At 34.0% G+C, this 13,800-nt stretch overlaps 1 protein-coding gene across 1 annotated transcript; it reads left to right on the top strand.

The window, feature by feature from the left end:
* The first annotated feature begins 4,055 nt into the window (after positions 1-4,055).
* On the top strand, positions 4,056-5,057 carry LOC111988955 (uncharacterized). The gene is made up of 3 exons (XM_065767523.1): positions 4,056-4,394; positions 4,523-4,584; positions 4,707-5,057. The coding sequence occupies exons 1-3, from the start codon at positions 4,328-4,330 to the stop codon at positions 4,815-4,817; spliced, it is 240 nt and encodes a 79-aa protein (XP_065623595.1). The 5' UTR covers positions 4,056-4,327; the 3' UTR covers positions 4,818-5,057.
* Positions 5,058-13,800: the final 8,743 nt, after the last annotated feature.

Here is a 13,800-nt window from a genome sequence, read left to right as displayed (position 1 = left end):
AAGGTACCTTACACTTTACATAGAAAGAAAGACATATCAACTTGTCTTGTCTACCTTTTGCTAGTTGGAGAAGGCCTAACATTGATGGAGAAGGCCTAACTTATTACCGTGTAAAGTTATATACGGTTGCATGACAAAAGGTTTGTATCTTAATTTATCGTTCTTGCCAAGAGATTGTAGCTCAACTGCTTTCTCCTGGTATTTCTAATGGAGATACTCCATTGTTAAATCTACTCACACTCAACTACTAAATTAACCAAAAAAAAAAAAGTAATTTTTGATATTTTTAACAAATATGTCTAGGATTCAAAATCTTTCCCAATTATAGCTAACCAATTACAATTTTTTATTTTATTTTAAATTAGTATTGCAAAATCTTATCTCAACTTGAACATTTCTTTATCCCACCCTTTTTATAATGAGTTTATTATCCCAAGCCAAATTAAAAAAATTGAAAGGCAAAAAGAATTAAGATCCTTGGCAACTGTAAATTAAAATTTCTCACACTTCTGTTTGTTTTATTGGTGACATGTGGTGTTTCCTTTCGAGAGCACATAACGGCATGCTTTACAGTTTACACTTTCACGTGCGTGAAGTGTAATTAAACTGAAATATTGCCCATGATCCACGTGCACTCACTATGTTGTGGAGCTGAATTAATTTTAATTATAATAATGTAATAATAGTAAGAATAATATGATAGGCTGTTTTGTTAATTTTTAAAAATAAAGTCATGGGTGCCTACACCAAAAACTGATTGGTGTCTTGGTCTGAAGATAAAAAGCTATCATTAGAAGCGGACGTCATAGATTAAAATTCTCTAAAAAAAAAAAGTCAAAATATGTATAAATAATTATTGAGAGAAGCACACCCTATTAACCAATGAAATTAATACTGACAGGTTTTATATGAAAATTGTGTATTTTATTTCATAATTAAATATTTATTATTTCTTGACTTCTACCCTTAAGGCACTCATCAATAAGAATTTGCGCCATCACCTTTTCCCAGTTTTCAACAAAAATAAGCTCTTTCAGTATTGCTTTTATAAATATTCTTAGACACGAATCAAAAAAACTTTGTTGCTCTTCATGTAGCATTTTCAACAGCTCTTTTGTTTTGGAGTCTTATAATTTAGTCCTTGAGAAATAGGAAAAAAAATACTGGTGGTTCCATGTATTTCAATTGTTTTAGCTAATTAATTTACTATTGACTATTTTTTATAGCTAATTGTTCTATGATATTATCCAGTTCTCTTTAAATGAAAATTTTGGATTAGAATTGTCCTTTCCCACTCATTATAAGCAAGGTTTTCAGACCCGGACCGTTCATTGAACCGTAAAAAGAGAGGTTCAAGGTTTTTGAGGTTGAACCGAGGTCGAACCGGGATCGAACCGTAATGACGTCATAATTAATTTAATAATTAATTAAAGCCTTAATATAGATATTAAATTTATAAAACTAGCAAAATTGACTAATATATCTATATATGTGAGGAAAATTTAATGATTTTCAAGCATATATTTAATAATTAAATAAGAAAGTTAATAAAATAAAATAATAACCATGAAAACATTAAAATTTATGATTAATTTTTAAAATAAAGTTGAATATCTTTGAAGGATTTTAATTATAATTTTTTATTTTTTGTAAGAGATGGATAATATAATTAAGTAGAATAAAATTGTGTTAAGTTGTTTTTATATAAAATAAAATAAAAAAAATTGCTAAAGGGTTGAACCGCACGGTTCTTGCCGGTTCGTACAGTCCAACCCTGGTTTTAGGGGTTCACGGAATTGCCACATATGCCCGGTTCTTTATGCTTAAAAAATCGGTTTTCATCACGGTTCACGGTTTTCACGGTCCGACCTCCCGGTCCGGTCCGGTTCTGAAAACTATGATTATAAGAGAGAAAATAAACAAAAAAACTAATTGATTTCTGCCTAACTTATTTTGAGCTAAGCTCTCGAATCTACACGATGCATCCGAAGTCTGAATAATAATTAATTAATTTTATTCTAATATAAATTTTTATTTTTTATTTTTTATTCTATTAGTCCAATTGCTAGAGATAGTTGACTTTTAAGAGCAACTGTAGGGAGTGCTTCCAGGGGAGGGTGGGTATGCCTTCTATTTAACTCGAACGAACCATGAAAGGGCAATATTCTCCTTTGTATAATTTAAATAGTGAAAAGAGATAGTAATTGAATAAGCTTACAACTTTACTTTTTTTTTTTTTTAATTTTTTTTTTTAAAGCTAGAATAAGCTTAAATTACAAGTTACAACTAGGGCTGTAAACAAGCTGAGTTTTGTCAAGTAATGAATGTTCAAGCTCGGCTCGACAGCAAAAGCAAAATGTTCAAGTTTGGCTTGAGCTTGATACGAACTTACAAATAAATTTCAAGCTTGAGCTCTATATCTAGCCCAAACTCAAGCTCAATATCATGTTTGAGCTTGAAATCCAACACAAGTATTATCAAGTCTATATCAAGTTTATTATCTAACCTATTTGGTTTGGATGAGTGGTCTCAACTTATAATTAATTAAAATCTTAGAAGGATATGAGTTTACTTGTCAAGCTCATATCAATTTCATTACCAAACTCATAAATAAGCCTATGCTCAATTTGTTTTGTTACTTTTGTATCGAACCTTAGTGTTCACGAGCTTATTCATGAATAATATTTTTTACTAGGACTCGACTTGTTTATTAAACAAGCCTAAAACTAAAGTTTAAGCTTGGCTTGTTTATAAACAAGCAAACATGATTGAGTTTTTTATCGAATCAAGCCTGAGCTATTTATGAATGACTTGGTTCATTTACAGCCCTAGTTATAACTTCAAATGGTTTGTAAAACAACATTTTACTCTCATTTTCATTTCCATGAGATTAATTCTATCGGTTTATTTTTTTAGGTTCATTAAAGCTTCAATTTTTTTAAAGGTAAAAATAAACTTTTACACAACAAACAAAGTAAATTAACAAAAACAAACGAATGCTTGAAGGAAATAAAAGAAGAAATGAGTGGATGTCGCAAATTAAACATAATTTTAAATTTGCTTATATATCAAGGAATACTTAAGATTTTTGTATTAAATGGCACTCATTTCTTTTAAAGGCAAATTATAGTTTTCAACCCTAAATCATCACCTTGATTACTCTTATCCCTCTAAATTATCAAAATGCATGTTGATTGATCCCCCAATCTAAAAACACCTTATATTATCCTCTTGTCATATGTTTTACTATTAATTTTAACATAATTTAGTACTAGAAGATTAATTTAACCCCTAGATGTCTAATTTGGAGAAATGGATAAATTGATATTTTAATGCTAAATTATGTCAAATTTAACACAAAAACAATGGTAAAGGGGACATTGAAAACATAGTTATAATTTTAGAGGTCAATTATGCATTTCAATAGTTTAGAGGGTTAAATGTAATTAAAGTGATACTATGATAGCTTTAAAAAAAAAAAAAAAAAATTTACCCTTGAAAAAAGTCAAAATTATAAATGTAATCCCAAGAGTCAATTATATTTACCTAAAACTGGTTAAAGCAGTCCTAAAAGTTTGTAAAATTCAACAACTTCTTGTACTCAAACAAAAACTTATATTCCATGGGCCTATGGACTTAAAATTTTAAAGAGAAATGTTAATGAGTGTTCTTAAAGTACTCATTAATAATCTATTTAAAAAAAAAATTTATGTGAAATGAAAAAAAAAAATTAATATTTTGACTAATTTTTTCATCCCTTATGATACTAAAGTTTTAAAAGTCAAGAATCTTTTAGATTATGTGTTAGGTGAATCCAAATTAACGCAAATCACTCACCTTCCTGGCTCCCAAATAGTCTAAAATTAATTACTAATAGAAACCTCATAAAAATCGAATAAAATTAGATAATAGTAAGATTCTCTCTCATTTGACAATTACACCTTTCTAAGTAGATTCTATATTCGGAAAGACCTTTGTAGTTTTCGAAACAAACAAAAGCAGTTACCGTATTCGAAAGGCTGAGTACATAAAGCGTCTATGTATAGCTGTTCTGAGTTTATGCTCGTTAATTATGGGTTCTCTGACTTCTTAAGCTTTATACTTATCTGTACAGCCAAATTGTCAGTGTTGTTAAATAAGCACTAATTTTCGCAATTAAAGCCTCTCGTTGGATCTGAAGCCGTATCAGTTCCCTAGGAAACTCCAAAAAAGCTGCCTATTCTCTGGTTACTGAACCAACACCAACACCAACACCCAAATCCAATATATCAAAGCTTGGATTCAGAAATCTGGGAGCTACCCATTTCCCAGAATCGTGCAAGAAATAATGGGTCGGTCCTGTTTTCTCAAGATTCTTCTTGTTTCATCACTCCTGGTTCTGTTCTTCTCTCATGGTACTACTACAATGTTTCTGTAGCATTAGTTTTTTGTGCTTTTCATTTTTCCTAGGAGTATTTTCTGTTGGATTTTTTGTCTTGTCTCTTGGTTCCTTTTTCCTTAACTTTTCGTTGTCAATTTTAAGGATTCGGAAGAAAAGTGATGGAGACGGTTGAGCATGAAGATAATTCCACTGTTCAAGGAGAGGTTAGTTACTTTTTTTCCCCTCCTCTTTTTCATAGACGACTAATAATTGTATAGTTGTTTCACTCAATAATTATTTTATTTTTCTTTAGTGAACATTGAGTAAATGTTTATTTGTTGTCCAGGAAACTATAGGAAAATCAAGGGAGATTGCAGAAGTGATGGATTATTCAGATCCGGGGCCAAACACTAACCCGAAAGCCGGTTACATTCTCAGCCCTCCTCCACATGCCTAAGCGAGGTTATCAACGAATTAATGAATAAAGAGCTTGTCACTTTCTTTTTTATTTTTTTGGTTTTTAAGTTAAGTTTGTGAGATGAATAGAATTGTTTATGTTACTTCGGTGATGCTGAAAATTTGTAAATAGGGTGGTGCTGAATATTTGGGTTCTTTATATTTAATCAGTTGTCTTCAGAATATGTTCAGACTTTGTGCAATAAAACAGTATTGGTGATGCTGCTCTTCCTTATTGTTATATCCAACTATCCAAGCAAAGAAGTCCAGAATAACAAACTTTTTCTTCTTTGATATGATAGGCTATGGACTCGGTTTGTGTCATGTACAAAGTTCAATTCTTTAAGGGTTGAAGACTTTTTTAAGCCAGTGTGGCCCTACTTCTATCACTTGCTAGCAGTGTAAGCATAATTTGGTGACTTTGTTCAGTAATCGAAGTTGGCATATATAAGCTAGCCTAACTTTCTCAAATGAGTTTTGAGTTTGACTCATGAACTAGATTAATTGTGTTAGAAACCTAGTGATTTCTAATTGGGATGGGCATTAATTTTAAGAAAATGAATAATAATTGTAGGAAAATTGATTTAATTCGAGATAGACATTATTTATAGAAAAATATTATTGAATTCATACAAGCTCCAAAGATTCATCAATGGAGGAAAACACATACACCGAGAGAGAGAGAGAGATATGACAATATGAATCTTGTGAAATGAATTCAGTGTATTAGCTTGGAGCACTTTGTTCTTTATATAAGGAGAGCAGAGGCGGGAAAATGAAAACAGAAAGAAACAGTAAAAATAACTAACTGTAACTAACTCATTTAATCTAACTTAACACTAAACGACTGCCGTATGATAACTATTATACTAGGCTGCTGCTAAACTACTTGTAGTTCACTTACATATATTTACAAACCATAAGCAACAAACTACAACACTACAACAGCACTACAACAGATACTAACAGCTATTATATAACAGATGTAAATTCAATACTCCCCCTTAAGATGAACCATAAATGTTGATGAGGTTCATCTTGGATAAGAGGAAGTAGAATTGCTTGTAACCAAGTGCCTTTGTGAAGCAGTCAGCAATCTGATGTCTTGTAGGAATATGGAATGTCTTAATCACTCCATCTTGAAGCTTACTTCAAATGAAATGGCAGTCAACCTCTATATGTTTCGTACGTTCATGAAATACTGGATTGGCAGCAATGTATAGAGCTGCCTTGCTATCACAATACATAGAGGCAGGTTGATTATGATTTAAACCAAAAGTTTGAAGCAAGGCCAACAACCAAACAACCTCACTGGTGACAGTAGCCATTGCTCGATACTCTGATTCTGCAGATGATCTAGATACCACTTGCTGTTTCTTGCATTTCCAGGATATGAGAGACTCACCAAGAAAGACACAAAAACCTGAAACTGATCTTCTTGTATCTGGACAAGCCGCCCAGTCAGCATCACAATAGGCTTTTAACTTTAATTCAGAGCTTGCTGATAAAAACAAGTCTTGTCCTGGTGTCCTTTTAAGATACTTTAGTACCTTGTAGGCTGCCTGCAAATGTGGTAATTTGGGAGAACTCATAAACTGACTCAGTTCATGCACTGAGTAGCAAATGTCAAGCCTGGTTAAGGTGAGATAAAGAAGCTTGCCTATAATTCTTCTGTATAGAGATGGATCTGGAACATCTTCTCCCATAGAACTTCTAAATTTTGCAGATTGATCCATGGGAACATTTGCAAGCTTACTTGCAAGCATTCCTGTATCAGAAAGTAACTCAAAAACAAATTTTCTTTGACATAAATTGATGCCTTTGTCAGTCCTTGCAACCTCAAGACCTAAGAAAAACTTCAAGGTACCAAGATCCTTGAGCTTGAATTTGTTATCCAGAAACTCCTTGAATGTATTGACTGCCTCCACATTGTTGCTAGCTATTAGAATATCATCTACATAAACCAGCAAAATGATAATGGAACCCTTGCTGGTCTTGGTGAATACAGAATATATAGTCTGACTTGGATTGGATAAAACCATGTTCAATGAGGGTGAATGAAAGCTTGGCAAACCACTGCCTACTTGCCTGCTTCAAGCCATAAAGTGACTTAGTGAGCTTGCACACCTCCCCCTTGCTGCCAAAACCAGGAGGAGGAACCATATACACTTCCTCATTCAACTCCCCATGCAAGAAGGCATTATTGACATCTAGCTGGGACAAATGCCAACCAAACACAGTAGCCACAGCCAAAAGAGTCCTAACTGTCACAAACTTCACAACAGGAAAGAAGGTTTCATAGTAATCAACACCTTTAGTTTGATTGAATCCTTTAGCCACTAGTCTAGCCTTGTACCTTTCAATGGAACCATCAGCTTTAAGCTTGATTTTGTAAACCCACTTGCACCCAATAGGCACCTTACCAGGAGGCAGATTGGTCAGCACCCAAGTGTGATTAGCCTGAGGAGTTTCAATTTCAGCCTTCATGGCAGCTTGCCACAAGGGATCAATGGAAGCTTCAGCATAGGAAGAAGGTTCTTTGGTAGTGGACAAGGCAACAGAAAAGGCTCTATGTGCAGTAGACAGTTTAGAATAAGAGAAAGTGGAAGAAAGTGGATATAAAATACCTGGATTGACAATGGAATCATGGGAAGGCATGACAGGAGCTGAAACCATATTGCAGTGATAATCATGAAGGTATGAAGGAGGTCTATGAGGCCTAGTTGACTTTCTAACAACAGGTAAAATAGGTAAGGAAGTGGGAAGTTCAGAATTTTCAAGTGGAGTATTAGAAACAGGAGGAGAAGTGGCCAGATCAGGATGCACAAGATCTGGGAACTCATCAGGAGGAACAGCAGTGTCAACATGACTGAATGGCAAAGAAAACTCAACAGAAATATGAGAAATGGACTCTGAAAAGGAAGGCTGAGATGAAAACATATTGTGAGAAGAGGTAAAAGGACTAGGAACAGATTTAGACAACCAATGTTTGAAAGGAAAAATAGACTCTTTGAAGATGACATTTCTAGATAGGAAGGTAGTTTTAGTAGACAAATCATACAACTTGTACCCTTTGGTTCCAGAGGGATATCCAAGAAATATGCAAGCCTTAGCTCGAGGATCAAATTTGGATCTGTTTCTAGCTAAAGTAGAAGCATAACACAAGCAACCAAAAGATCTAAGATGGTGATATGATGGAAAATGGCCCAAAAGTTTCTGGTAAGGAGTCATATTGCCTAGAAGAGGGCTAGGAAGCCTATTGATAAGATAAGTGGCTGTAAGAACACAATCCCCCCAGAATTTTAAAGGCAAATTTGCATGAAACCTTAAAGCCCGAGCAACATTCAACAAATGCTGATGTTTCCTCTCAACAACAGCATTTTGTTGTAGGGTTTCAACACAAGACAGCTGATGTAAAATGCCATGTGCAGCATAAAAAGAAGAAATGGCAAATTCAGGACCATTATCACTCCTTATCACCCTAATGGGCATCTTGAATTGAGTAAGAATCATTTGATAAAAGATTTGAATCAAGGAAGAAGCTTCAGATTTAAGTTTCATTAAATAAACCCAAGTACATCTACTATGATCATCAACCAAAGTAAGAAAATATCTTGAGCCATTCAAAGAAGTAGTGGAGAAAAGACCCCAAATATCAGCATGAATTAAGTCAAAACAAGATAATGAAACACTTGTGGACTTAGGAAAAGGAAGTTTATGTTGCTTAGCCAATGGACAGACAAGACAATCAAAAGAATTGTTGTTATTGCAAGAAGTTAGGTCAGGTACAAGATGTTTCAACAAAGCTATTCTTTGTGTAGATGGATGACCCAATCTGTAATGCCACAACCTAACATTGTTATTTGAATTCTCAACATCATTAGAAGAGTTAAGATGACAGGCATTGACACTGACATTCTTATTACAGAAAAAGGAAGGCAATTTGGATAGAACCTCAGAAACAGATGGAGGTAAGGTGAAGGAATCAGTGCACTGCAAGATGTACAAGCCACCATGTCTCTTACCCAACCCAATCATCTTCCAATGCAGTAAGTCCTGAAGAAAACAATAATGAGAAAGGAAAACACAACAACAAGATGGGTTTTGGGTCAGCTTGCTTATAGAAATAAGATTGAAGGAAAAACTAGGAATGCAAAGAACATTCTCTAAAGTCAAGGTTGCTGAGACTTTAACAGTTCCAATGTGGGTTACCTTAACCATTTCACCATTAGGAAGCCTAACAGAAATTTGAACAGAAGAAGTAATGGAAGTAAAGAAGTGAAGAGAGTGAACCATGTGGTCTGTTGCACCACTATCCAGAATCCAGTCAAATGAGCTAATGTGAGAGGTATTTGCACTGGAAGAAAAAACTGAATGCTTAAGAGAAAGGGAAAAACAAAAACCTGAAAAGGTTTGGGCCTGAACATCCATTGAAGGCTGAGAAATGATGGTGGCAACTTGATGAGGATTGTCCAAACATGCTTCTGTTGGTGCTTGGGTGCCAAAGTGACATTGGGAGTTCAATAAACCAACCAACTGCTGATATTGAGCCTTGGTGAGAGCAACAGGTTCACTGAGATCTTCAGCAGCAACAACATTGCTTGCAAAAGGTGAACTACCTTTGTTTTTGAACTTATATCCAGGAGGATAACCGTGCAGTTTAAAGCACTTGTCAACAACATGCCCCATGGCTCCACAATGTGTGCACTATGGTCTGCCATTCTTAGACTTAACAAAGGTCTTGGTGTTGCCAAATTTAGACCCAAAAGCTGCCAAAGCTGCTGATGTATCAATTAAGGCCTTTTTCCCAGCACTTACTTTTCTTTGTTTCTCATCTTGCAATAAAAGGGAGAACACTTTGCTTAAAGGAGGCACAGGTTCTATCAACAGAATTTGACTTCGAACAGCTGTATATGTCTCATTCAGCCCCATCAGAAAAGACATGGTACATTCCTCAACTTGATGACCACATGTACATGCCCTATAATTCGAAAATTCATCCCAGAGACCTTTGAATTTGGCATAGTATGCATTAATGGTTAAGTCCTCCTGAGTCAAGGAACTAATCTCCTTTCTTAAATCAAAGATTGTAGGTCCATTCCCTTGACCAAACCTGTTTTGCAAATCAATCCAGACATCCCTGGCAGTCTTATAGTAGACTATACTTGATTGTAAATCCTTAGAAACAGAATTAAACAACCAAGCTAGAACAGTACTGTTACATTTACACCATGCTGTGTAATGTGGGTGATCAACAGACTGAGGTTTGGAGATAGAGCCATCAATGAATCCCAATTTAGTTTTGGCATCCAAAGAAATGAGAATTGCTCTACTCCAGGTATTATAGTTTTCTTCGGTGAGATGTTGAACCACCAAAGAAACTCCTGGATTGTCTCCACTAGATAGGAAATATGGACTGGGTGTATTTTCCCAAGTCTGGACAGTGGGATTAGTGGCACTTGATGTACTCTCAGTCATAGCTAGATGTATTTATAAAGGAAATCAAGAACCAATTTTCTCGAGAATCGATCAAGAAATATAGGAAATCGAGATTTAGATCTCAATCTTGATCAGATTAAAAAAAAAATGATTGGAAACCCTAAAATCAAAGAAAGGGAATTGAAACCCTGAGAATGGAATTTCAATTATGAACAAGAAAAACACGATCAAGATTTCAACACACAAAGGAAATCAAGACCTAAAAGATGATGATCCTAATGCAAGAATCAACAGAAATACAGTAAGGTAAATTTCTAGTTGATCTGAATGAAGCATTAAAGAATCAAGAAAAACGTAATTGAACTAGGAAGAATCAGAGAGTACCAGAAGTGAATGATCTCTGAAACTAGTTCAGCTCTGATACCATATTGAATTCATACAAGTTCCAAAGATTCATCAATGGAGGAAAACACATACACCGAGAGAGAGAGAGAGATATGACAATATGAATCTTGTGAAATGAAAATTATATATCAACTTGGAACACTCTGTTCTTTATATAAGGAGAACAGAGGCGGGAAAATGAAAACAGAAAGAAACAGTAAAATAACTAACTGTAACTAACTCATTAATCTAACTAACTATAAACGACAGCCGTATGATAACTATTATACTAGGCTAGTACTAAACTACTTGTAGTTCACTTACATATATATACAAACCATAAGCAACAGATACAAACTACAACAGAAACTACAACACTACAACAGATATTAACAGCTACTATTTAACAGATGTAAATTCAATAGTGTACTCTCACGTCACAAGCTCTGATTTTCCTTAGAAGTTAATGCATTGCAGACTTGCAGTTAACAATTTGATGACTATTCTGAACTGAGCCGCCAGCATAAACTGTCCCTTAAGGTAACTCAAAAATTATTACAAATATATGTTTAACTTTCGCATGGGATAGTGTTACTGGATAATTTTATAATGATATATTTGCTTGACTTATGGTTCAATCTTAATACTGTACTCAGGACCTGACCTATTTGACAATAATTAAGTTCACGTTCGTGACAATTCTAACTCATAATTATTTGGTCAGAGTGTTCCTTACTCGTGCCTATTTTTGTTTGTTCAGAACATTCATTTTCAAACCTGTCTATTAATATGTGCGGACTGAGAGTCTTAAGACACGTAAATCAGGTTTTATTTAATTTGATAGAAATTGGTGGAGCCAGAAAGCTTGGAAATTTTTTTAGGCCATAATTTATAGAGTTGACACTTGAGAGGATTTTGTTTCATTGGATTAAGATATGGACCTTAGTTATATATGAAATGTGAACCGTGTGCGAGACTGTCATGCATCCCACTAAAGCCATGAGTCACTGCTATTGCCTCTTGGAGATCAGAACCTTTGTTTATTGAACAACTTGAAGGTTGTTTAACATAAAAAGAAGTATAATGTTATGGAGGAGAGACGTTCTCCTGCCATGAATGCATAGTTTGCAACTTTGAAAGTGCAATTGAAAAAAGGTATAGAGGAAACATACAGGAAAAATGGCATGATAAATGATGCCAAATAAGGTAAGACCAAACTTTCATCAAAACAGAAAATTTTAGCAGTTTATTAATTTTTTTTTTTTAAATAACGACTCTATTTGTATTTCTTGAAATAGTTTTGGTAAAAATGCAAAACTGACTCTTTAACTTTCATTGTTTTTCATTTCAGTCCTCTAACTTTTAATTTTTTTTTTCAATTCAAGACTCCGTTACAACTCAGTTAGTGTTGCCGTTAGATATGCTTGAAACGACGCCGTTTTACTCTCTCTCTCTCTCTCTCTCTCTCTCATTTAACTTGGAATTAAAATAAAATAAGAAAAATCGGGAAAAAAAACACACACACACACACATTAAGGGACAACGTCGTCGTTCCCCTTCCCTGAATAAAAAAAGAAAAAAAGAAATCACCTTACCCAAATCCCTAACTTAGAGTAATTGGGGAAACTATGTCAGATTGAGAGAGAGAGAGAGACCGAGTAGGAAATTGAGTCCGTTTGATTCGGTTTAACTGTTTAAGAACGATTTGCAGAGATATTATGAATCGGTTTGACATAATCGGTGATTGAGTTCTGATGAAGATCGATTTGCAAAGATTGAGGCCGAGAAATTTAGACCAAGAATCCATATATTGACTAAATCGGTGATGGAGTTCTGAATTGGTGATGGGTGTACTTCGTAGCTCCAGCTCCGGCTCTGGCCAAGTTTTGGGTAAGTGATGAAAACCTAGTTTTTTTAGTATGTTTTTTTTGGGTAGTAGCATAACAATGAATTGCTATGTGTTTGGTGTCTTTTTCTATTGAGAATTAAAACTTAGATTTATAGGAGCATCAAACGTTGTAGTTTTATCTAATTTACTCTCTGTTTTAAGATGAATACTCTCTGTTTCAAACCCTCTTTATGCACTAACCCGAGCATCAAATGTTTTTTTTTTTTCTTTTTTTCTTTTTTCAGATTTTTCTTATTTTATTTTAATTCTAACTTTATAAAATTAAAAAAAAAGAAAAAGAAAGAGGGCAAAACGGCGTCATTTCGAGCATATCTAATGGCAACACTAACTGAGCTGTAACAGAGCCTTGAATTGACAAAAATTAAAAGTTAAAGGATTGAATTGACAAAACTGAAAGTTAGAAGACTGAAATGAAAAACAGTAAAAATTAAAGGGTCAGTTTTGCATTTTTGCCAATAGTTTTTTAAATTTCTTTAAACTTTAATCATAAAATTTCACTTAGACTAATAGCAAACTATGTTAATTATTTCACTTAGACTAATAGTTCGGGCTAGTGACATGGCAACTCGGATGAGTGACATGTTAGGTCAACAAGGGCGCAAAAAGCCCCATCGTTGAGCCTCGACAGATAGAGTCATCTCTTTCACCATATGGAAGTTCTTTCATACTTACCTACCCTCGTTGAAGTTCAGTGTACAATTGAACTAAGGGGGTGAATTAAATGGGATAATCACCAAAGTAGGTATGAAAAAAATAACCTTAGAAATTAGAATTACATCTTTTTTTCCTCTCTACGTAAAGTCTCTTTAAATTTTTTTGAGGGGAAAAGTCTATTTACTGACTTAAGTATTGAAGAATTTTCCTTTAAATGGGATAATCACCAAAGCGGGTATGAAAAAATAACCTTAGAATTACGTCTTTTTTCTCCTCTCTACATAAAGTCTCTTAAAATTTTATTTTTGATGGGAAAAGTCTCTTTACTGACTTAAGTATTGGAGAATTTCCCTCCTACCCAGTGCCCTCCTTATAATATGTCATATGACAAAAACACATCATACGATGTGTAATGCTTACTTTAAGTTATATAATGTAAACACAACGTGTGACACCGCGTTTATTATTAATGTTATAATTATTTTTTTTTTGAGAAACTAATGTTATAAATTTTTGTAAATGATTGCAATATAAAATAAAAAATTATTTATAAATTTTTAAAGCTTTTGGTGTTAAGATTTTTAATTGGGCAGTATTT

The sequence above is a fragment of the Quercus suber genome, unplaced genomic scaffold (genome assembly GCF_002906115.3).
Source record: "Quercus suber isolate HL8 unplaced genomic scaffold, Cork oak 2.0 scaffold_817, whole genome shotgun sequence".
Lineage (NCBI taxonomy): Eukaryota > Viridiplantae > Streptophyta > Magnoliopsida > Fagales > Fagaceae > Quercus > Quercus suber.
The sequence above is the reverse complement of the archived record's forward strand: the minus strand, read 5'-3'. Positions and strand labels throughout refer to the sequence as shown.

What these genes read in the sequence shown, in the direction of transcription:
- LOC111988955 (XM_065767523.1), top strand. Translation starts at nt 4,328, where the DNA reads ATGGGTCGGTCCTGTTTTCTCAAGATTCTTCTTGTTTCATCACTCCTG. An exon ending in GGTTCTGTTCTTCTCTCATG is followed by an intron (nt 4,395 to 4,522) that starts GTACTACTACAA and finishes GTCAATTTTAAG; the next exon opens with GATTCGGAAGAAAAGTGATG. An exon ending in ATTCCACTGTTCAAGGAGAG is followed by an intron (nt 4,585 to 4,706) that starts GTTAGTTACTTT and finishes TTTGTTGTCCAG; the next exon opens with GAAACTATAGGAAAATCAAG.